General features: G+C 40.9%; 1 protein-coding gene across 3 annotated transcripts in view; it reads left to right on the top strand.

Moving 5' to 3' along the window:
- C17H12orf56 (chromosome 17 C12orf56 homolog) overlaps positions 1-22,635 on the top strand; it is a 95,273-nt gene that overhangs the window by 33,269 nt on the left and 39,369 nt on the right. For all 3 annotated transcript variants that reach the window (XR_009222519.1, XM_058557724.1, XM_058557726.1), the window contains exons 2-3: positions 9,235-9,397; positions 16,789-16,861. Coding sequence is in view for 2 of the 3 variants with exons in the window: in XM_058557724.1 (XP_058413707.1) it covers positions 9,235-9,397; positions 16,789-16,861 (236 nt within the window). In the remaining variant the exon portion in view is untranslated. The remainder of the gene's footprint in view (positions 1-9,234; positions 9,398-16,788; positions 16,862-22,635) is intronic.

Here is a 22,635-nt window from a genome sequence, read left to right on the forward strand (position 1 = left end):
TCACAGCCGCCAGGAGCAGCTCACAGGTATGAAGCCTCCCTGGAGGCGCGGGGCCCTGAGCCGGGGAGCACCCCCACTGGGGGCATTTTGTGGACCCAGCACAATCGAGACCAGCAGCATAATATCTGACTTTGCCTGCTACCAAAACATTGGGGAGCACCCCCAGAAAACCCGGTTCACAAAGAAACTAAAACCAGCTCTTAAAGGGCCCGCACACAAACTCACCCGTTTCAGAAAGCATCCTAAAATCACCAGAAAGAAAGGTGCACAGTGCTGTGGTGAAAAGAGACTCACCTAATAGGCCCTGAGTGCATCTCGGTGAGGGGTGAGACCTCTCCAGGGACTGGGACATTGGCGGCGGCCATTGTTGTGGCCTGGTGTGGGCGTGCTGACACAGATGCCATTGGAGTTCTCCCTGAGGCCTGCTAACCCAGGGTCTGCCCCACCCGCTAGAGCACCGATTTAATCCAGCTCAGCCAGGGCAGGCAGCCCACCCTAGAGACTGGCCCCACCCAACAACAAGCCCTCAGGCAACTTGTGGGCCTACATAGATTGGTGACTGGATTCTCTACAGCCTGGGAACTGAGCCGACTTGAGCGGGGCAGGGAGTGCACAAGGAGTGGGTGGAGAGTGTGGGGCGATGGCGGGGTGTGTGGGGCTCCTGCCGTGGAGAGACTGGGTCTGCTTGGGGAGGTCGGGGCGCTCACACAGGGCAGGACTGTGTTGACTGTGTGTGTGGACCTGTGGGCGGCAGGGTTTGTCAGCTGCAGAAGACTTGTGCTTCTCAAAGACCCACATAGGAGGTTTGCCCCACCTTCCAAAGCCTGAAACGATTGGGTGCTCCTGTGCCTGAGGCCAGCCCCACCCAGCTGCAATCCTCAGAGAGCTGACAAGAGACCTAATAGGCTAGAGGCTTACAGCAATTGTAAGGCCCTGAGCCTAACAACCTGCCACGCTGGGGGCCTACTCACTTAAAAGAAATACTGCAACACAAATGTGGTATTAGAACTTGCAGCCAACTGTGCTGGGGCTCCCCACACCTTATAAAGAGACTGAAGGGCCCACAACAACTACAAGCAGCTGAGCATAACAACAGCTGACCAGGAGCATAACTCAGCCTCCCTGGGTGCCTATAGGGAGAGCTAACAGGCCACAATAGAAGGACACACGTAGCCCACATAGGGGTCACCCCTGGAACATTGAGAACTGAGGGAAGCACACTGGAAGCCTCCTAAGGCATCACTTACATAAGGTCACCTGTCCAAGAGCAGGAGACGTAGCTGACCTACCTAATACATAGACACAAGCACAGGGAAAGAGGCAAAATGAGGAGGCAAAAGAATACATTCCAAGTAAGGGAACAGGACAAAACCCCAGAAAAGGAACTAAGTGAAACAGAAATGAGCGACCTACCCGACAGAGAGTTCAAACAAAGAGTGTTAAGGATGCTCACTGATCTGGGGAGAAGAATAGATGAACTCAGTGAGAATGTCAACAAAGAAATGGAAGATATAAAAAAGAACCAATCAGAAATGAAGAATACAATACTGGAAATGAAAAATTCATTAGAGGGACTCAAAAGCAGAGTAGAGGATACAGAAGAACGGATCTGTGAGCTGGACGAAAGACTAGAAGAAATTACCCAAGGTGAACAGGTAAAAGAGAAAAGAATTAAAAAGAGTGAGGACAGTCTAAGGGACCTCTGGGACAACATCAAGCGCACTAACATCCGTGTTATAGGTGTCCCGGAAGGAGAAGAGTGAGACAAGGGGGCAGAGAATCTATTTCAAGAAATAATAGATGAAAACATCCCTAACCTAAGGAAGGAAACAGATATCCAGGTACAGGAAGCACAGAGAGCCCCAAACAAGATAAACCCAAAGAGGCCCACACCAAGACACATCATAATCAAAATGTCCAGAATTAAAGATAAAGAGAGAATCCTAAAAGCCGCAAGAGAATGTCAAGTTACATACAAAGGAAACCCCATAAGGCTATCAGCTGACTTCTCAGCAGAAACCTTACAGGCTAGAAGAGAATGGCATGATATATTTAAAGTGCTAAAAGGAAAAAACTTACAGCCAAGAATACTCTACCCAGCAAGGTTATCATTCAAAATGGAAGGAGAGATCAAAATTTTCCCAGATAAGCAAAAATTAAAGGAGTTTGTCACCAAGAAACCAGTGCTACGAGAAATGTTAAAGGGACTGATTTAAGGGGCAAAGAGAAGACCACAAATAGGAAAAATTATCTATTTCCATGATTAGAACGTAATGGATACAAATGCACAAAAAAGAGGTTAGATATGATATCAAAAACATAAAAGGGGGGAGGAGGCGAGTTAAGAGTACAGCTTTCAGACAGAGGTCAAACTAAAGTGACCATCAATTCTGTATAGAAGAAGAAAGGAACAGAGAAGGACTACGAAAACACTGAGGAAAAAAAAAAAAGTTAAAAAATGGCAGTAAGTACATACTTATCAATAGCTACTTTAAACGTCAATGGACTAAATGCTCCAATTAAAAGGCATAGGGTGGCTGACTGGATAAAAAAACAAGACCCATATATATGCTGCATACAAGAGACACACTTCAGACCTAAAGACACTCACAAACTGAAAGTGAAGGGATGGAAAAAGATACTCCACGCAAATGGCAATGAAAAGAAAGCTGGGGTAGCAGTACTCATATCAGACAAAATAGACTTTAAAACAAAAACTGTAAAAAGAGACAAAGAAGGGCATTACATAATGATCAAGGGAACAATCCAACAAGAGGATATAACACTTGTAAATATCTACGCACCCAATGTAGGTGCACCTAAATATATAAAGCAATTATTAACAGACATAAAAACAGAAATAGACAGTAACACAATAATAGTAGGGGACTTTAACACTCCACTTACACCAATGGATAGATCATCCAAACAGAAGATCAATAAGGAAACATTGGCCTTAAACGACACACTAGAACAGATGGACCTAGTAGATATATACAGAGCATTCCATCCAAAAACCGAAGAATACACGTTCTTTTCAAATGTACATGGAACATTCTCCAGGATTGATCACATATTAGGCTACAAAACAAGTCTCCATAAATTTAAGAAGATTGAAATAATACCAAGCATCTTTTCTTTTTTTTTAATATATTATTTATTTATTTTTTCCCCCAAAGTCCCAGTAGATAGTTGTATGTCATAGCTGCACATCCTTCTAGTTGCTGTATGTGGGACGCGGCCTCAGCATGGCTGGAGAAGCGGTGCGTCGGTGCGCGCCTGGGATCCGAACCCGGGCCGCCAGCAGCGGAGTGGGAGCACTTAACCGCTAAGCCACGGGGCTGGCCCCCAAGCATCTTTTGTGACCACAACGGTATGAAACTAGAAATCAACTATAGGAAGAAAATCAGAAAAGCCACAAATACGTGAGATTAAACAAAATGCTACTGAACAACGACTGGGTTAACGAAGAAATCAAAGAAGAAATCAAAAAATACCTGGAGACAAATGAAAATGAAAATACGACATGCCAGAATTTATGGGATACAGCAAAAGCGGTTCTAAGAGGGAAGTTTATAGTGATACAGGCCTATCTCAACAAACAAGAAAAATCTCAAATAAACAATCTAACAATGCACCTAAAGGAACTGGAAAAAGAAGAACAAACCAAGCCCAAAATCAGTAGAAGAAGGGAAATAATAAAAATCAGAGCAGAAATAAATGAAATAGAGACCAAAAAAACCATAGAAAAAATTAATAAAACCAAGAGCTGGTTCTTTGAAAAGGTCAACAAAATTGACAAATCTTTAGCTAGACTCACCAAGAAAAAAAGAGAGAAGGCACAAATAAGTAAAATCAGAAATGAAAGAGGAGAGGTTACAACAGACACCTCGGAAATACAAAAGATTATAAGAGAATACTATGAAAAGCTATATGCCAAGCAATTCGACAATCTGGAAGAAATGGATAAATTCTTAGAATCATACAACCTTCCAAAACTGGATCAAGAAGAAGTAGAGAATTTGAATAGACCAATCACCAGTAAGGAGATCGAAACAGTAATCACAAACCTCCCCAAAAATAAAAGTCCAGGACCAGACGGCTTCCCTGGTGAATTCTACCAAACATTCAAAGAAGACTTAATACCTATCCTTCTCAAACTCTTCCAAAAAATTGAGGAGGGGGGGAAGCTCCCTAACTCATTCTACGAAGCTGACATTACCCTGATACCAAAAGCAGACAAGGACAACACAAAAAAAAGAAAATTACAGGCCAATATCACTGATGAACATCAATGCAAAAATCCTCAACAAAATACTAGCAAATCGCATACAACAATATGTTAAAAAGATTATACACCATGATCAAGTGGGATTTATTCCAGGTATGCAGGGATGGTTTAACATTTGCAAATCATCAACGTAATACACCACATTAATAAAATGAAGAATAAAAATCACATGATCATCTCAATAGATGCAGAGAAATCATGTGACAAGATACAGCATCCATTTATGATAAAAACTCTGAATAAAATGGGTATAGAAGGAAAGTATCTCAAGATAATAAAGACCATATATGAGAAACCCACAGCTAATATCATCCTCAATGGTGAAAAACTGAAAGCCATCCCTCTAAGAACAGGAACCAGACAAGGATGCCCACTGTCACCACTCCTATTTAACATAGTACTGGAAGTCCTAGCCAGAGCAATCAGGCAAGAGAAAGAAATAAAAGGGATCCAAATTGGAAAGGAAGAAGTGAAACTGTCACTATTTGCAGATGACATGATTTTATATATAGAAAACCCTAAAGAATCCACCAGAAAACTTTTAGAAGTAATAAACGAATATGGTAAAGTTGCAGGATACAAAATCAACATACAAAAATCAGTTGCATTTCTGTACACTAACAACGAAGTAGCAGAAAGAGAAATTAAGAATACCATCCCATTTACAATTGCAACAAAAAGAATAAAATACCTAGGAATAAACTTAACCAAAGAGGTGAAAGATCTGTACACCGAAAACTATAAAACATTTCTGAAAGAATTGAAGAAGACACAAAGAAATGGAAAGATATTCCGTGCTCTTGGATTGGAAGAATTAACATAGTTAAGATGTCCATACTTCCTAAAGCCATCTATAGATTCAATGCAATCCCTATCAAAGTTCCAGCAACATTTTTCACAGAAATAGAACAAAGAATCCTAAAATTTATATGGAACAACAAAAGACCCCGAATAGCTAAAGGAATCCTGAGAAAAAAGAACAAAGCTGGAGGTATCACACTCCCTGATTTCAAAATATACTACAAAGCTATAGTAACCAAAACAGCATGGTACTGGCACAAAAACAGACACAGAGATCAATGGAATAGAATCGAAAGCCCAGAAATAAACCCACACATCTATGGACAGCTAATCTTTGACAAAGGAGCCAAGAACATACAATGGGGAAAAGAAAGTCTCTTCAACAAATGGTGTTGGGAAAACTGGACAGCCACGTGCAAAAAAATGAAAGTAGACCCTTAACCTTACACCATACACAAAAATTAACTCCAAATGGATTAAAGACTTGAATGTAAGACCTGAAATTGTGAAACTTCTAGAAGAAAACATAGGCAGTACGCTCTTCGACATCGGTCTTAGCAACATCTTTTCAAACCCCACGTCTGACCGGGCAAGAGAAACAATAGAAAAAATAAACAAATGGGACTACATCAAACTAAAAAGCTTCTGCACAGCAAAGGAAACCATCAACAAAACGAAAAGACAACCTAACAATTGGGAGAAGATATTTGCAAACCATACTTCTGATAAGGGCTTAATCTCCAAAATATATAAAGAACTCATGCATCTCAACAACAAAAAAACTACCAACCCAATTAAAAAATGGGCAAAAGACCTGAACAGACATTTCTCCAAAGAACATATATAGTGGCCAACAGACACATGAAAAGATGTTCAAAATCACTAACTATCAGGGAAATGCAAATCAAAACTACAATGAGATATCACCTCACGCCCGTCAGAATGGCTATAATTAACAAGACAGGAAACAACATGTGTTGGAGAGCATGTGGAGAGAAGGGAACTCTCATACACTGCTGGTGGGAGTGCAAACTGGGGCAGCCACTCTGGAAAACAGTATGGAGATTCCTCAAAAAATCAAGGATAGAACTACCATATGATCCAGCTATTCCACTGCTGGGTATTTATCCAAAGAACTTGAAAACACCAATTTGTAAAGGTACATGCAGCCCTGTGTTCATTGCAGCGTTATTCACAATAGCCAAGACTTGGAAGCAACCTAAGTGCCCATCAAGGGACGAATGGATAAAGAAGCTGTGGTATATATACACAATGGAATACTACTCAGCCATAAGAAACGATGAAATCCAGCCATTTGTGACAACATGGATGGACATTGAGGGTATAATGCAAAGTGAAATAAGTCAGAGGGAGAAGGTCAAATACGGTATGATTTCCTTCATTAAGTAGTAGATAATAACAACAATAAACAAACACATAGGGACAGAGATTGGATTGGTGGTTACCAGAGGGGAAGGGGGGAGGGAGGAGGGTGAAAGGGATAATTCAGTACATGTGTGTGGTGATGGGTTGTAATTAGTATTTGGGTGGTGAACGTGATGTAATCTATGCAGAAATAGAAGTACAATGATGTACACCTGAAATTTTTACAATGTTATAAACCAATGTTACTGCAATAAACAAAAAATTAAAAAAAAAACATAAAGTTTAAATAAAAATTTGTCAGAATAATGATTCCATTTTTTTGAACACAAATTTACACTTTTCATAGTTTTTAACATTATGTATGAGTAATAATGGCTTATTTGATTAGTAAATCTGTATAAATTTAGGAAAAACAAATCCCAGTAGAATAAGATATATGTATTTTTATGCAACACTGATAAATCTGAGAAGATATAGCTGGTTTTTTTTTTTTTTTTTTGCTGAGGAAGATTCGCCCTGAGCTAACGTCTGTTGCGGATCTTCCTCTTTTTGCTTGAGGAAGATTTGCCCTGAGCTAACATCTGTGCCAATCTTCCTCTATTTTGTAGTGAGTTGCCGCCACAGCATGGCCACTGATAAGTGGTGTAGGTCCGTGCCTGGGAATTGAACCTGGGCCACCGAAGTGAAGTGTGCCGAACTTAACCACTAGGCCATGGGGCTGGCCCCTGGTTTTTTTTGGGAAGGGAAAGATTTACCCTGAGCTAACATCTGTTGCCAATCTTCCTCTCTTTTTTTTTTTTCCTCCCCAAAGCCCTAGCACATAGTTGTATGTATACTAGTTGTAAATCCTTCTAGTTCTTCCATGTGAGTCACCGCCACAGCATGGCTACTGACAGACAAGTGGTGTGGTTCCATGCCTGTGGAACCGAACCTGGGCCACTGAAGCAGAGTGTGCCAAATTTTAACCACTAGACCTTCAGGGCTGGCTTAAGATATAGCTGTTTTTATTAAGCCAAAATTATTAAACTTTTCTTTTTTGCCAAAGACATACCTTAATTACATAAACTTATATGCTTAAGACTTCTGAGTTTGTTTTTGTAAGAATAGTTTTCTTAAGTACAGCACATTTAAAGTACTAGATGTTAAATTTCCTTATTTTTTGAAAATGGCAGAAACATTTTACTTAAGTGCTTATTTATCTCTACCAGCCATCAGACAGAGTTCCTTTAAGAGTCTTTATAAATAATTTATTAATACCCTCTGGAAATAGGAAAATATACCCAATAACACAACAAGAGGTAAAGGCTGTTCTAAATTACAGACACCTAGATACTGAAAGTGCTTATAGTTTCAGATCAGTAAACAGAAACACAAAATCTCACTGGTCCAGATGTCCAAGAGCTGTTCTTTTTATCAAAGGGCAGTAATAAGTTGTATTCCACTGGACACTATCGATTTGTATCAGTATGAACAAGAATCATTTGTGTTATTACCAGTTTTCTACAACTTACAGAGTTTTAAAACAGCTCAAAGACAATAAAAGGTGGAGAACACCTGGATAATCTTTTTTGCCGATCTCAAAGCCTTTCATAATTTTTTCCTGACAAAGGCAAGAGGAAAATATTCATAATACAAAGTTACACAAAACAAACAAAAAACTTAGCTATATGTATAATATGACTCTAATTTTATAAACATATCTTTGCAGGTTTCAAATAACTTAAGGCTTTTATAAAGAATCTTTTGTGCAGAAGAGAATTCCTTTACTAACTATAAAACTTTATTATTAACTAAAGCACATCCCCTGAAGACCTCCACTGGGCTATGCTTCATTAGCCTGGTTTGAATTACATAACTCTATATATGTGAAAATAATTTAGAAAATTAAATTTAAGTAGATCCTGATAGCTTTTCATTAATCCATCTTCCTATCTTTAATTACTCTGAATTATATTTTTAAATTATTATTATTATTATTTGATATTTCCTTCACATATTTGTGAAAAGAGAATGGTGAAACTGGATGATCACAGGAAACATTTTTACCCAAATTGTGAGTACTTGCAAAAAGCCTAGAGAGGAATGCCTCCTGATGCTTGAATTAATGGCTTTAATCAGCCTCTGGTGACTCTCTGGCTTCACTTTTCAGTCAGATGCTATTGCTGCCTACCTGTCATAAAAAGGGAAGTAGGTTGTTAAAGAGAAGATCTAAAAATCCTAAGTATTTATTGAGACCTTTTCCCTTTCTAATTAAGAATAGAAAACAGGGTACCTTGGAGAGAAGAGAGAGCTATTTAGGAGCAGGAAACTTACAATAGTTCAAACCTAGATGTTTGAATTCACAGAATGTTTGTAGACTGTTCCCTACAAATGGACATTGTCTCTTGCATAGAAAAATCTAGTTTAAACCCAATTAATCGAACATATTTGTGACCTTTTAGAAAAAAATTTATTTTCAAAATAGAAGTGGGGAAGGATATATTTTAACAAACAAAAACACTGTTACTATTTATTTAGCAATCCAATAGTGTAAATAGTTTCTTGGGTTCTGTTGCTGAGCACATTTTTAGTAAGGACTAGAACAAATAGACGAGGAATTGGGAAACCTAACAATGAGAAGAGGAAAGACTTCCCGGGGAGAAAAACAAAAAGAAAGAATGCAGTTTAAACTTGCCCTAAGCTTGGGGGACTTATTATCCCAGATTAGATAAGCAGTTGTATTTGTCTTCAATCAGATCAATCAATTTTTTTTTCAGATTGATGATGACCCAGAATTTTTGAGTTCACCAGGTAGAGAAACCAACCAACACATTCGTATTATCTACTCTTCAAGTGTTTTGAAAAAAGAGTGTGAGAAATCAAAAGGTGTCAGGAAATTCTTATTTCCATTTCATCATGCCAATCCTAACAACAAAAAAGGTATGTAATGTATATTTCTTAAAGCGACATAAGAAAAGATACATTTCTTTATGAGACAAAAAAGATAATGTTCTTTTTTTCCTCCCCAGCTTTATTGAGGTATGACAAATAAAAATTGAATATATTTAAGGTGTACAATGTGATGTTTTGATATATGTATACAGTGTGAAATGATCAGCACAATCAGGCTGGTTAAGATATCCATCATGTCACATAGTTACCTTTTTTTTTTGTTTTTGTGGTGAGAACACTTGAGATTTACTCTTTGCAAATTTCAAGTATACAATACATTATTGTTAACTACAGTCACCATGCTGTACATCTTGATCTCCAGAACTTATTTATCTTATAACTGACAGTTTGTACCCTTTGACCAGCATCTGCGTTTTCCCCTCACCCCCAGCCCCTGGTAACTGCCATTCTACTAGCTGTTACTGTGAGTTCACCTTTATTATTATTATTATTTTTTTTTTTGGTGAGGAAGATTGGCCCTGAGCTAACATCTGTTGCCAATCTTCCTCTTTTTTTTTGCTTGAGGAAGATGGTCCCTGAGCTAACATCTGTGCCAATCTTCCTCTACTTTTGTACATGGGATGCCGTCACAGCATGGCTTGATGAGTGGTGTATAGGTCCGAGCCCAGGATCTGAATCAGTGTACCCCAGGCCCCTGAAGCAGAGCTCGTGAACTTAACCACTATACCACTGGGCTGGCCCCTGGTTTACGTTTTTCAGAGTCCACATAAGTGACACTATGTAGTATTTGTCTTTCTGTGTCTGGTTTATTTCACCTAGCACAATGGCCTCTAGGTTCATCCATGTTGTCACAAATGGCAGGATTTCCTTCTTTTTTAAAGTTGAATAATAGTACATATTTTAAGGCTGAATTATATTGCATCGCACACCCCACATTTTATTTATCCATTCAACTGTTGCTGGATCCTTAGGTTGTCTCCATGTCTTGGCTACTGTAAATAATGCTGCTATTAACATGGGAGTGCAGATATCTCTTTGAGATAGTGATTTTATTTCCTTCAGATATATACCCAGAAGTGGGATTGCTGGATCATATGGTAGTTCTATTTTTAGTTTTTTGAGGAACCTCCATACTGTTTTCCATAGTGGCTGTACGAGTTTATATTCCTACCAACAGTGCACAGGATTCTCTTTTCTCCACATCCTCGCCAACACTTGTTATCTTTTGACTTTTTGATAATAGCCATTCTAACAGGTGAGGTGATATCTCATTGTGGCTTTGATTTGCATTTCTCTGACAATTAGTGATGTTGAGAATATAATGTTCTTTACATTGAGGATGAGCTGACTAATCTGTTATCAGCAGCATCGTGTCCAGACATAGTTTGCCATGAATAAGGATATGTGGAAAGGAAGGAAAGAAAGAAAAAAGTGGAAAGAAAGGAAGAGAGGGAGGGGAAAGAAACAAAGAAAGAAAAATAGAAAAAGAAGTGTGTTCACTAAATATTAGTTTAAAAAAACCAATGAATTAGAATCTGGATTCCATTTGGTCATTTCTTATTTGATTTTAATAACCTTATTAACCACCACGGATTTTAATGAAAACCCTGGTGAAGAAGTGCAGAGGGTAACTGGAAAGATTGTGAACCTGGCTTTAGGAAAACTCCTGAGAGTTGTCTCTGTGAACCTTGGGGCTCCCACCATCAAGGGAAGCCACAGGGTCCTGCCCTGATAATTATGGTTTATTTTGGTTACTAACAGCATTCACTCTTCATTCAAAAATATGGATTGGGAATCTGTTCATCCGAGAACTATGGTTCACACCTAGAGAAAAAGATGAATGTCATCCTTAGATCTTGTTTTTAGGGAGCTCAGCGTCTGGTGCAGGTGATTTTCCCATCATGCCCAAGGAGATCTAGAAGATCCACCGTGGGATGGGGAAGGGAGGGGAGGATGAGGAGTCAGGGCTTGCGGAGCTCACCCGACTCAACCAGAGCTGCCCTGCGTTTGTATTTCACATTTGGGCTTTACCTAAACCTTTCTTGTGAAGTTTTGAAAATCCAAGGACGAATGGCTAAAAATAAAATAGAATATATAGTTCAGCATCACACTGTTTACTTTCATAGTCTTATTTTATATATATGGATGTCTGTGAAATGTGATATATATAAAGGAGCCCCTTACGGTATCCATCCTGCATTGGGAGTGGGTGAAAAGCAGAGAGAAAGAGCATGGACTTGGGACGCAGCTAAGCCCAGATTTGCATTCTGGCTCTCACCTTTCCTGGCTGTGTGACTGTCTGCAAGTCATTCAGCCTTTGTGAGCCTTGGTTTCCTGGTCTCTATTAGTAGCTTCACAGGGCTGCTGTATTACATGAAATAATGTGGGCAGGGCTGGGCACACAGCAGGAAAGCAGTCAGCTGTTGAGATCGCATCTTTAGCATAGAAGGAGACAAGAAGGATGAGGTCCGAGAGGGTCCTGGGTAGGCCCTTCTGCTTCTGATATCTAGCCCGTGTTGCTAGACCAGCCCAGAGCAGCCCGTTCACTCTTCACTAGACTTCACCCCAAGTCAGACCCAGAGCCTGGTGGAGTACTGAGTAGCTACAGAGTGTGAGAAAATTGACGATGTTTGTACACGCTCACGGACGAGCCCCTTTCCACCCTGACCCTCTATGGCATGGCAACTGTTTGTAGAAGCTGTTGTAATTAGCGGAAACTGTTTGTAGAAGCTGTTGTAATTAGCGGACTTATTAAATCCCCGGTTGCTCACCAGGTCTCTTGTCACACTAATTAGGATACCTAACTGGTGTTGGTTGCCTTAAATGCATATGTATCCTTGTCCACAAGCATAATTATTCTTGGCTTTTTTTTTCTCCCAACATGTATAAGGAGATAAAAACACACATTAAAGAAGCCAATTACAGGGCCGGGCCCGTGGCTTAGCGGTTAAGTGTGCGCGCTCCGCTGCTGGCGGCCTGGGTTCGATCCCGGGCGCGCACCGACGCACCACTTCTCCAGCCATGCTGAGGCCATGTCCCACATACAGCAACTAGAAGGATGTGCAGCTATGACCTACAACTATCTGCTGGGGCTTTGGGGGGAAATAAATAAGAAAAAAAAAATTAAAAAAAAAATTAAGCCAATTACAGGTAGAAGTTTTATGGAATTCAAATTCCTAGAAACTTTGCAAATGATGTTAAAAGCAGTGAGGAGTTTTAAAAAACCTTATCTTATGTTCATGCACATGGCTATTCATAGAATTAGCTCCCCCATCCTTGAAGGTACCATCTGACACTTTTTCGCAGGGGCTTTTGAAAATACAAAACTGCTCCTGTCACAAGGAGTCATACATAGCACACATTAGAGGACAAAAACATTGCCCCTTCCCCACATGCCAACAGTGAAGCACTGATTCCTGGTCTCCTTCAAGCTGCTTGTTCCCAGGGTTAGGTATCGCTGTATACCCAGTGGTTCACCCCCTAGACATTCTGTAATGTGTGGTTCTGACGCAAGAGATAGGCTCACACCTGCCTGACCATCTATTTGACAGTAGTTGTTACTGGAGTCCTCAGTGTTAATAATGATGACATGCCTGGAGAAGCAGCACACATTAACTACTGAGCATTTAAATAAAGATAATTATTAGAACTTACTCCAAACCTCTTGGGTGAAAGCCTAGGGAATATTTGTGTCATGTGGCAAAGGTGCTCACACTCCAGTCAACAAAGGAAGCTCAAAATTGCAAATCATTTATCGTAAAAATACCTAGTTTAATCATCACACATTTAACAGGATTCCTAATTAGGCCCTGCTTTTCTGGAGATGTACAGAAAAAGAAACTTTTCTCCATAGTACACACGTGTCCTTATATGGGCCACAGTTTGCATTTTGAATTGTATTTTTTATGTGTAGATGAAAGAGGATGGTTATTAAACTCTACATGAACAATTCTGACAGGCAGAGCAACAGTGGTGAACTGCATTGGCAGCTAAAGCTCTAGAATGACTTGAGTTATTAGCCCCTGAGTTTCAGGTACATTCTAGAACAGCACTGTCGAATAGAACCTTCTGCAATGATGGAATTGTTCTATATCTAGTCTAACAATGTCTGATACAGTAGCCATCTACTGCCAGTGGCCACTGAGCACTTGTGATGTGACTAGTGCTACTAACTGAATAATTTAATTTAATTTAATTTAAATAGCCACGGGTGGCTAGTGACTACCAAATTGGTCATTGCAGCTCTAGTATCATATAAAAGACCTTAATGGCTTTAGTGGTATCTTTTGAAACGTTGGCATAATGTAAGGTAGACTAATCCCCAAACTAGAATGAAACATAATAATTTAATGAAATGTAAATGGAACCTAAGTTTTACATATATATGTATATATGTGTATAGAGATATAATTTTTATTTTAAACCTAAAACCTAAACATTCTCTAAAACCAGTGATGTGTGGGGTAAAACTAAAACAACAAGGCACTGATGAGTCTCTGTTTAGTGGGTAATTTTTACATAAGCTCGGCAGTCTTCCTGCCGGAAATAGGATTTTGACAAAAATAATCAAACCTCTTGCAGTTCACAAAGAAGATGCATCCTTTTTGTAGTGTCCCTTCTAAGAAAGTTCCTCAGCTGACCAGCACTACTGAACATGCCATCAGATGTACGTTGTGCTAAATGGCTGAAGGACTGCAGACCTTAGCTCCTGAGGAAGAGTCTGAGCTGCTGCGCGCCCACCAGAGAGTACACTGGCAGACAACTCTATTCTCTAGGATCTGTATTCAGGCTCTCTTGTCATCATTGCCGTATACCTGCCAGACTCTGGTCAGTGGCATCCAGGAGACCAAACATTCTACCATGTGTAGAAACAGAGATCAAGCTGTACTTCATTATTCGCTGGAGAGCAGAGAGGGTCCTAAGATGCTCCACGCCATTGTTACGAATTAAAATTTAAAGCTAAGATAAAGAGAGGCAGAGACATTGACACTAAAGTTGTTTTTTGTCATAACTTTTTAATGACCTCGCACAAAAAAGAGAAAGTTCAAGATTGGTTAGTGAACTTGGGAGAAATCAGGCTTAAGAGGCAACTTCATCCTAGGTACAGGATCATTCTTCCTAACAGAGAAGCCTCAGAGATCTCCTTCCCCTTCCCAGCTCGCCAGCAATGCCATGCTCTCTGTTTCCAGTTCTCCTCCGAGCTGCTTGTTCCCTGGGTTGGGTATCACTGTATACCCAGGACCCCAGTGGATCACCCCCTACATATTCTGTAATATGTGGTCCTGAAGCAAGAGATAGGCTCACACCTGTCTGACCTCTGGGCCACACGTGCTAATATGTTCTCCTTAATTCCAGCAATAATCAAAGGCATTATTTGTATCACATTTAGTACCCACATTTGTGAAATGCCTACTCTTAGAAGTTTCTATGATAATTGGAGTCTTAAACACTTACTTTTTAGTAAAGCTTCTTAGCTTGCAAGCAGAAAAAACTGTTTCTGCCTATTTTAATGCCAAAGGGAATTTATTGAAGGATTTTTGGAGTCTCTTAGGGAATTAAAAGGGGAACAGAAGAGCCAAATAGTTGAAAACCAGAAACCTAGGGACCTGTTCCAGGGCCTGAACAGCCTGTGGGGGACCTTCTTCTAGGGCCCAGCCAGCTTCAAAGACTCCTAGCTCTGCCTTTCAGGTCCAGATGTCACAAGTCTAGGGGGAGACATTGATTGGCCCAACTTGGATCAGAAGCCCACTCCAGACCAGTCAGCTATGGCTAGGGCAGAGGTGGATCCAGATTTTGTGGGAACTGAAACTCATACAATTTGTAGAGCCCTCCTTGAGAAAAAGAGTTAAAACAGCAAATATGACTTCAGCACTCTGTAGAAACCTGGGCAGAAGAAATCACAAATATAAAGTGCCTATGGCTACTCCCAAGAGGGGAAGTGAGACCGAAGAAAAATCGAAGTGGGATGAGCCTATGGTCTTAAATGATTGTGGTTGAAACATCTTCCCTTTGCATATTTTACAAAAACATTTGACCATGTGAACACATTGTTAGGGCCTCTCCTAAGACTTTGGAAGGAATTCAGGCAAGTGAGGAACACTGAAGCTTAATCATTAGTTTCATGGAAGGAGCAATCTTTTTCTGTTTAAAGATGGGGGCACCGTGGTAACTATAGGAAGAGTACAGTTCCTCAAAGAAAGGAGGTGCTGGGAAGACACAATGACAGATGACCACTACACCCTGACCCCTCCAACAGAGAGCCCCTGCAGCTGCAGATTCATGAAGAATGCTTTTTATCATCAGGCCTTTTGCCTCAAATCCCCAGGTGGTCTCCGATTCTGATGAGCTATGCTGGACTTCAAGGGGGCCGTGTTGACCTCTTATGCCCAGACCAGAGCAAGCTTTAATGGCCCACACCCTCCATCTTTCTGTAGACCCCACCCGGCATGGTCTTTGACTCTCTGAAGTGAGCGAGTTCTTTCTTCCAAGCATGGAGGTGCCTTGGGCTCCTCTCAGACCCACGGGAGTGAGAGAGAAGAGTTGCACAGAGCAGTTCAAAAGGAAATGGGTCAAACTCAGTGAAAGTACACTTAAGGTTTTGCATTTCATTTTATGTAAATTTTATCTCAAAAGAAAAACAAATTGAGAAAAAAAAAGGAGGGAAGAGAGGAGGAAAGGGAAGCAAGCAAGCCAAGAAAGGAAGCAGCTAAGAGAGCCAGGGAAATCCCCAAAAGGGATTCTGTGTGGCAGCAAGGGCCTTCCCTCGTTCCCTCCCTTTCTCTGTGTGGCCTGTGCATCCCTGACTCATAGCTCTTCTTCTGCAGGGATGGGAGGTGCTGTGACAGGGAACACAAGTTGCCGTTGGAGGTTAGAATTGTAGCTCATACTGACCTCTTGCAGTAGCTTATGGAAACGTATATTTGGTTCTTGTTAAGCATACTTATTAGGTACTATTATTATTTATCCCTGCTAATAAATAAACAAAATACACTCACATAATGGGGAGGACGTGACAGTTTTCTTGATGTAAATTATGATTGGTTCTTTGATTTTTGCTTTAAATCAGGCTAATGTTTATTGTATACCTACTCTGCCAGGCATCGCCGTGAGTCATTTTTATACACATTGTCTCATTTTCATTCACAGAATTATCATCCTCATTTTTACAAAGGAAGACGCTGAGGTCGGAGCAATAAAGTAACTTGTAAAGTGTACACTTTACAAGAGTCTGAACTTTAGCACGTTTTAATGTCAAAGCCAAAGTTCTTTTTGTTCCCTCATGCTACCCAGCTTATAATTTCGTACTTGTAAGTTTTTTGAGAATTTATGAACACTCATCAGATCAGTACATGTGACTGCATCTTCTTCCTAAATTCAATCAAATTATGCAATTAATGACCAACTAACTTTTTTTTTAGTCAAAGAAGAGAGTAATGGCCCTGTGTTTTGGAGAGGCAAAGAGCCTGGGAGTCTGAATGAATCCTCTCTCAGGTGAGATTGTTGTTTGGAGTATGTTTTTAACTGGCTGACCAAAACTTATTTTACATTTCAAATTTTTTTTAACACTTTTTCTATACTAATGGCTTTGGACTGAGTTCTGTTTATCTCATATATGTAATAATGAAGAAAGTATTTTGAGAGAACTTTCTTTAAATTCAAGTCCAGCTGGTTAAGTAGTGAAGTATAATTTTTCTCATTTCAACTAAATATATAGGTGTCACAACATAAACAAGTAATTGATTAAAATTAAATTCAAAAACATGTATTGAGCTCTGGTTCTGTGTAGGGCACTGTGTCAGGCCCTGGAATGGATACGAAGATGAGTATGGCATTGTGCCCACCCTTTAGAAGCTGATTCTAACCAGGGTATATGACATTTGCGTGAATAAAGATAATACGAAGTACACACGCTACTTGTCGTAAATGGTTTTGAGCAAACTGTTAACGATATTTAACAAGGGGAAAGATTACATTTAGTCGTGGGGAGAAGTCTAGATGCCAGATGGCAGTAGGTAAAGGAGTAGTGCACTTGGAGATGGAGATACTGTAGTTGGAAGGACTAGTGGAAGCTAAGATCGAGGCAGGAAAACGGGACGTGTATCAGGAAAGGTAAGCAGTCTAGTGTAATTTAAAAACAGAACATGATCAGGGCCGGCCTGGTGGCACAAGTGGTTAAGTGCACGCGCTCCGCTGCGGAGGCCCGGGGTTTGCGGGTGCGGATCCCGGGCACACACCGACGCACCGCTTGTCAAGCCATGCTGTGGTGGCATCCCATATAAAGTAGAGGAAGACAGGCACAGATGTCAGCTCAGGGCCAGTCTTCCTCAGCAAAAAGAGGAGGATTGGCATCAGATGTTAGCTCAGGGCTGATCTTCCTCACAGAAAAATAAATAAATAAATAAATAAATAAAAATAGAACATGATCACCAGATACAAAGTTAGAAAGTAAATTGGGCTTACTGTTGGGCCCTTTGGAGGGTCTTAAAAATTCAGATGAAGACTTTACATGTCATTTCATGGGATATGAGAAAACTATTGAAAGTTTTGAGCAGGAGAATGATATGATAAAAACCATTATTACAGAAAAATAATCTGACAGTTATGCTTAAAATGGATTGAAGCAGGAGAGACCAAAGACTGGTGAGGAGTAAGGAGAATCTGAATTAGGCTGGTGGTCATGGGAATGAAGACAAAGGGATGGACGGAAGGGACATTTCAGAGGCGAAATCTACAAGACTGGCAATTGATTGAACATAAGAGAGATGGAGAGAGAAACCACTGTAGTTTCAAGCTGAGGCGACTGCAAGGTGATGCCTTTCAGAGAAATAAGGATGTCAAGAGGGATCCATACAGTGGGAGAGAAGTCTGGGTATAAATTTATAAAGGAGTTTCCTAAGCTGCATAACTCGAAGTAGGATTCTATTACACACTTTAAAGTATCTAGACTTTAGAAGGAGGAGGGGAGCAGGATTCTAAGAGCCATGAGTGCGGGAATATATAGGCTTGGGGAAAATTAATGTGGGTTGGGGTACTGAAAGACAGGTCATGGTGTGGGGGAAATAGCCACATTAGGACAACATTGCAGAAAGAAAAAGCGAACTCCTAACCAGGGAATATTCACAAACCTGCAGTGGACCATGTTGTGCAATCACTTAGGTTGCTGAGAAGGGGCCTTTTCCCACTGCACTTTCTCTCCCCTCACCTTCTCTCGCTGTTGGATCAGGATGACCTACAAGGTCTCTTCTCAATCTAAATTTCCTTATTATAACTTCCTTTCTCACCAAAAAATTTTTTTTGGTTTAGGAAGATTCTTTTTTCTACTTGGAACACATCACCAATTTGCTATACAGAATTTTAACTTTACAACCAACTATTCTGGACAAGAAAATTGGTGGAAAGTTGGCTACAGTAACTGTAATTTTCTTAAAGGTTTTTAGAGTTTAAGGAGTTAGCTATAAAAATGTAGTAACTTTGTATGGTGACAGACGGTAACTAGAGTTATCATGGTCATCATTTCGTAATGTATATAAATATCGAATCACTATGATGTACACCTGAAACTAATAGAATATTGTATGTCCATTATACTCCAAAAAAATAAAAAACAACTAAGAAGTCTTGAAAAAAAAAAGTCTCTGTGTTCTTGTCAGGGTTCTCAGGGCTTTGGAGGTTCTGATTATATTTGAAGCTGAAACATCAGAAACTTACTGGCTAAGACAAGATTGACGAGTGAGTGTTCTATTTTGCGTTGCAAACCACCACTCAGAACACACACCGAGACCCCTCTGTAATGCTGGCAATGGGGAGCCACCAACAGCCTGTGTAGCCCAATTCCTTCCACTAGGGATTCTCAGTGGGTGCCGTTGACACTTTGTGTGGGACCATTCATTGTCACGCAGAGTGATCCCACACACTGTGGGACTTGAGCCTCCTGGCTCTTGTCCACTAACTGCCAGTAGTGCTCCCCATTTATCGTGGCAACTGAAACCCAGCCCCTCACATTTCCAACGGAACCACCTGTGCGGGCTCCAGCTGTCCACACACTTGTCAAGTTGGTTTCCATTTCCCCTCTGGTCCCTCTCTCCCACCTCTGTGCAGTCCTCTCTAGCCTTCCCTAGTAGGCATCCTGCTCTCCCTATAAAGCTCTGCTCTTGGGTTTTTATTGACACCACAACGTGATAACTTAATATAGTCATGCACCACTTAACAACAGGGATATGTTCTGAGAAATGCGTCGTTAGGTGATTTTGTTGTGTGAACATCATAGAGTGTACTTACACAAACCTGGATGATATAGCCTACTGCACACCTAGGGCACATGGTAGTAATCTTTGGGACCACCGTCGGATGTACAGTCCATCCTTGACCAAAGCATCGTTACACAGCGCATGACTGTAATTCAAATTTAAACTGGTTCCCCTTCAGTGGGATTTCCATTTTAACAGGAATTAAAGCCAGAAGGTCAAGGAAAGAAGCTCTCTTAGTAGAATTTTGTTTTAATGGCATTATTGAGGTATAATTGACATACAATAAATTGCAATATTTAAAGTGTACAATTTGATACATTTTGTCCTATGTAAACATCCATGAAACCATCATCACAATCAGTCTCTCTCACCCCCTCCCCGCCCTATGGCCTGGAAACTTTTTCAAGACAGTAAGCTGGGGCAGTTCTTAGGTCTCACCTTGTTCGTTTCCCACTGTCTTAATTTGCCTGATATCCAGTGTCTTAAAAGTTGTTTTTTTTCCATATATTTTTCCAGTTTTTGGTTGTATCAGGTGGGAGGGTATAGCTAGTCCCTGTTACTCCATCTTGGCCCGAAGCGGAATATAACTAGTATAATTTTAAGTTTATACCAGTATATAAGGCAGAAAATTTGGACTAGTATCAGATCCTTCCTGGAGCCAGTGAAGGTTCCAGAATTTCCGTAAGAGATTCCATAAAACAGGGCAGCAAAAGCGGAGATCAGCGGACTCATTTACTTAGAATGTGTGCTTATTTGAAGTGGCTTGAAACTCTTTTTCCTTTGGTAGGCACAAATACATTGTTTTTATGTAATATATATATTTATTTGTGGGGCTTGCTTGGGGTGGACGTGGGGGGCTATTGGAGATCCTAGGAGTGAGGGGCACTGAAGCCCCCTCCTCTCGGTGTCTGCCATTCAGAGCCTGCTGTTGTAAGCCAATTCAACTCACCAACTCCAGTTCCAGACTGTAATAATGAAGATAATCCTGAAGCTCAGAAGGACCCCAATTACCAAAGATTCATGTATGCCTACCATTCTGCCTTTTACAAAAGATAAAACCACACACTTTTAGAAAATTTTCTTAACAAAGCTAAGTATCCAAAACAAGGTTAGAGAGTCAGTTCAATAGGAGAGCTCATTTCCCCAAGCTCTCCTGCTGTTTGATGTTAGATTGGCTATGGGGTCTTCACCTTGCTGGAATAAGCCAGAATCTAGGACATCCATTGCTGTTTCCTAATGTGTTATTACTGCTTTGAGATTAGTCTACTCTCTTAATGTGCTAGCTGGGCCATGTGAGGAGACAGCCCAAAGCATCTAGGGTGTGGGAATAAAGCCGACCTGGATAATGGCAGAAATCCATGCTGTCTTCAAGCCTCGCCTTGTATCAGAGTCTCTCAAGGGCTCATGGAGAGTTCAGACTCCTGGGCTCTACCTCAGACTCCTGAATCCTAAGCTTTTAGGGATGGGACTCAGCAATCTGTCTTTGGTAGCTCCCTAGATGATTCTGTTAGCCAGCTACCAAGCTTGAGGAGTTCCTGGGGAGATAGTCAGTCTGCTCCTGGATTACTGAGGCTCCTGAGTTCTACACCCACAGTATGTCACTAATTCATCAACTTCTCTCTGTCTCCCCTGCCAGCACCTTACTACAAACTACCTGGACTCTTACCTGGACTTAGAACACCTCTAACTACCCTCCCTGCCTCCTTTCTTGGTGCCTGCTGTGGTCTAAATGTTTATGTCCTCCCCAAATTCGTATGTGGCGATCCTAACCCCCAAAGGTGATGGTGTTAGGAGGTGGTGGGGCGTTCGTGAGGTGCTTTCATCATGAGGGTGGAGCACTCATGAATGGGATTAGTGTTATAAAGAAGGCCCTAGAGACCCTAGCTCCTTCCACCATGTGAGGACACAGTGAGAAGCCACCAGCTATGAACCAGGAGGAGGGCCTTCTCTAGATGGTGACCATGCTTGTGCCATGACCTTAGACTTCCCAGTCTCCTGAACTGTGAGCAATCAATTTGCTGTTGTTTATAAGCCTCCCAGTCTGTGGCATTTTGTTATAACAGCCCAAACAAACTAAGACAGTACCTCTCCACCCCCACCTGACTCCATTATCCACCTAAAATCAAAGTGATCTTTTCAAATGTCCCGTTTTGCTTAAAGTCTTTCAGTGGTATCCCACTGCATGGAAAATAAGACTTCTTACATGTCTGGACAGCCCTGCGAGACCTTGGCATATCTCTTCAACTTCACCCCTTGCTCGCCACACTGGCTGGAGCACCTCAAGTTTCTTCCACCTCAGGGCCTTTGAACTTTCTTTCCCCTCTTTACATGGCTCTCTCTCATCCTACAGGTCTTAGCTTGAAGGCCCACATCTCAGGGAGTTCTTTCCTGATCAGCCATCCTACAGTATATACCACGCTCCAACAGACACACAGGTTTTCTTCATCAGAGTACTCTGTTTACTTCATAGCACTTTCATAACTATAATTACATGTTCATTGTGTACTGTCTGTCTCCCCACTAGAATGTAAGCTCCATGAGGGCAGGGACCTAGATGTTCTTGTACACGGACACATATCTGGTGCTTGGCCCAGTGCCTGGTACATAGTAGGTACTTAATATTTATTGCATGATAATCATGTTCTTTACAACCTAGCCTGGCTTGCACTGTATAGGCTTGGGGAAGCACAATTTCATCTGAATCCAGGTTATTATAAAGCATGTCTTGAAGGGTTTGCTGCACTTCCACTGTTGCCCTGAGTTCATAGTTGATAGCTTCTGGGAGGAGGGATCTCCGCCTTGTTGTCATGGGCACTAAGGGAAGTTCCTACGTGGCCCTCCTAACTGGAGGAATTGAGGAAGAGGCCGTGCTAGTGATGGCCATGCACGTGCTGTCAGTCTCAGTAGTCTTCATTTCACAGTTTGGCATATAATGCCCCAATTTTTCTAGACCACTCTGATAGTCTCGTTGTTTTCTTCCAATTTAGAAAAATAAAAGGCATTTCTAATGAATGTTTG

The sequence above is a fragment of the Diceros bicornis genome, chromosome 17 (genome assembly GCF_020826845.1).
Source record: "Diceros bicornis minor isolate mBicDic1 chromosome 17, mDicBic1.mat.cur, whole genome shotgun sequence".
Taxonomy (NCBI): Eukaryota; Metazoa; Chordata; class Mammalia; order Perissodactyla; family Rhinocerotidae; genus Diceros; species Diceros bicornis.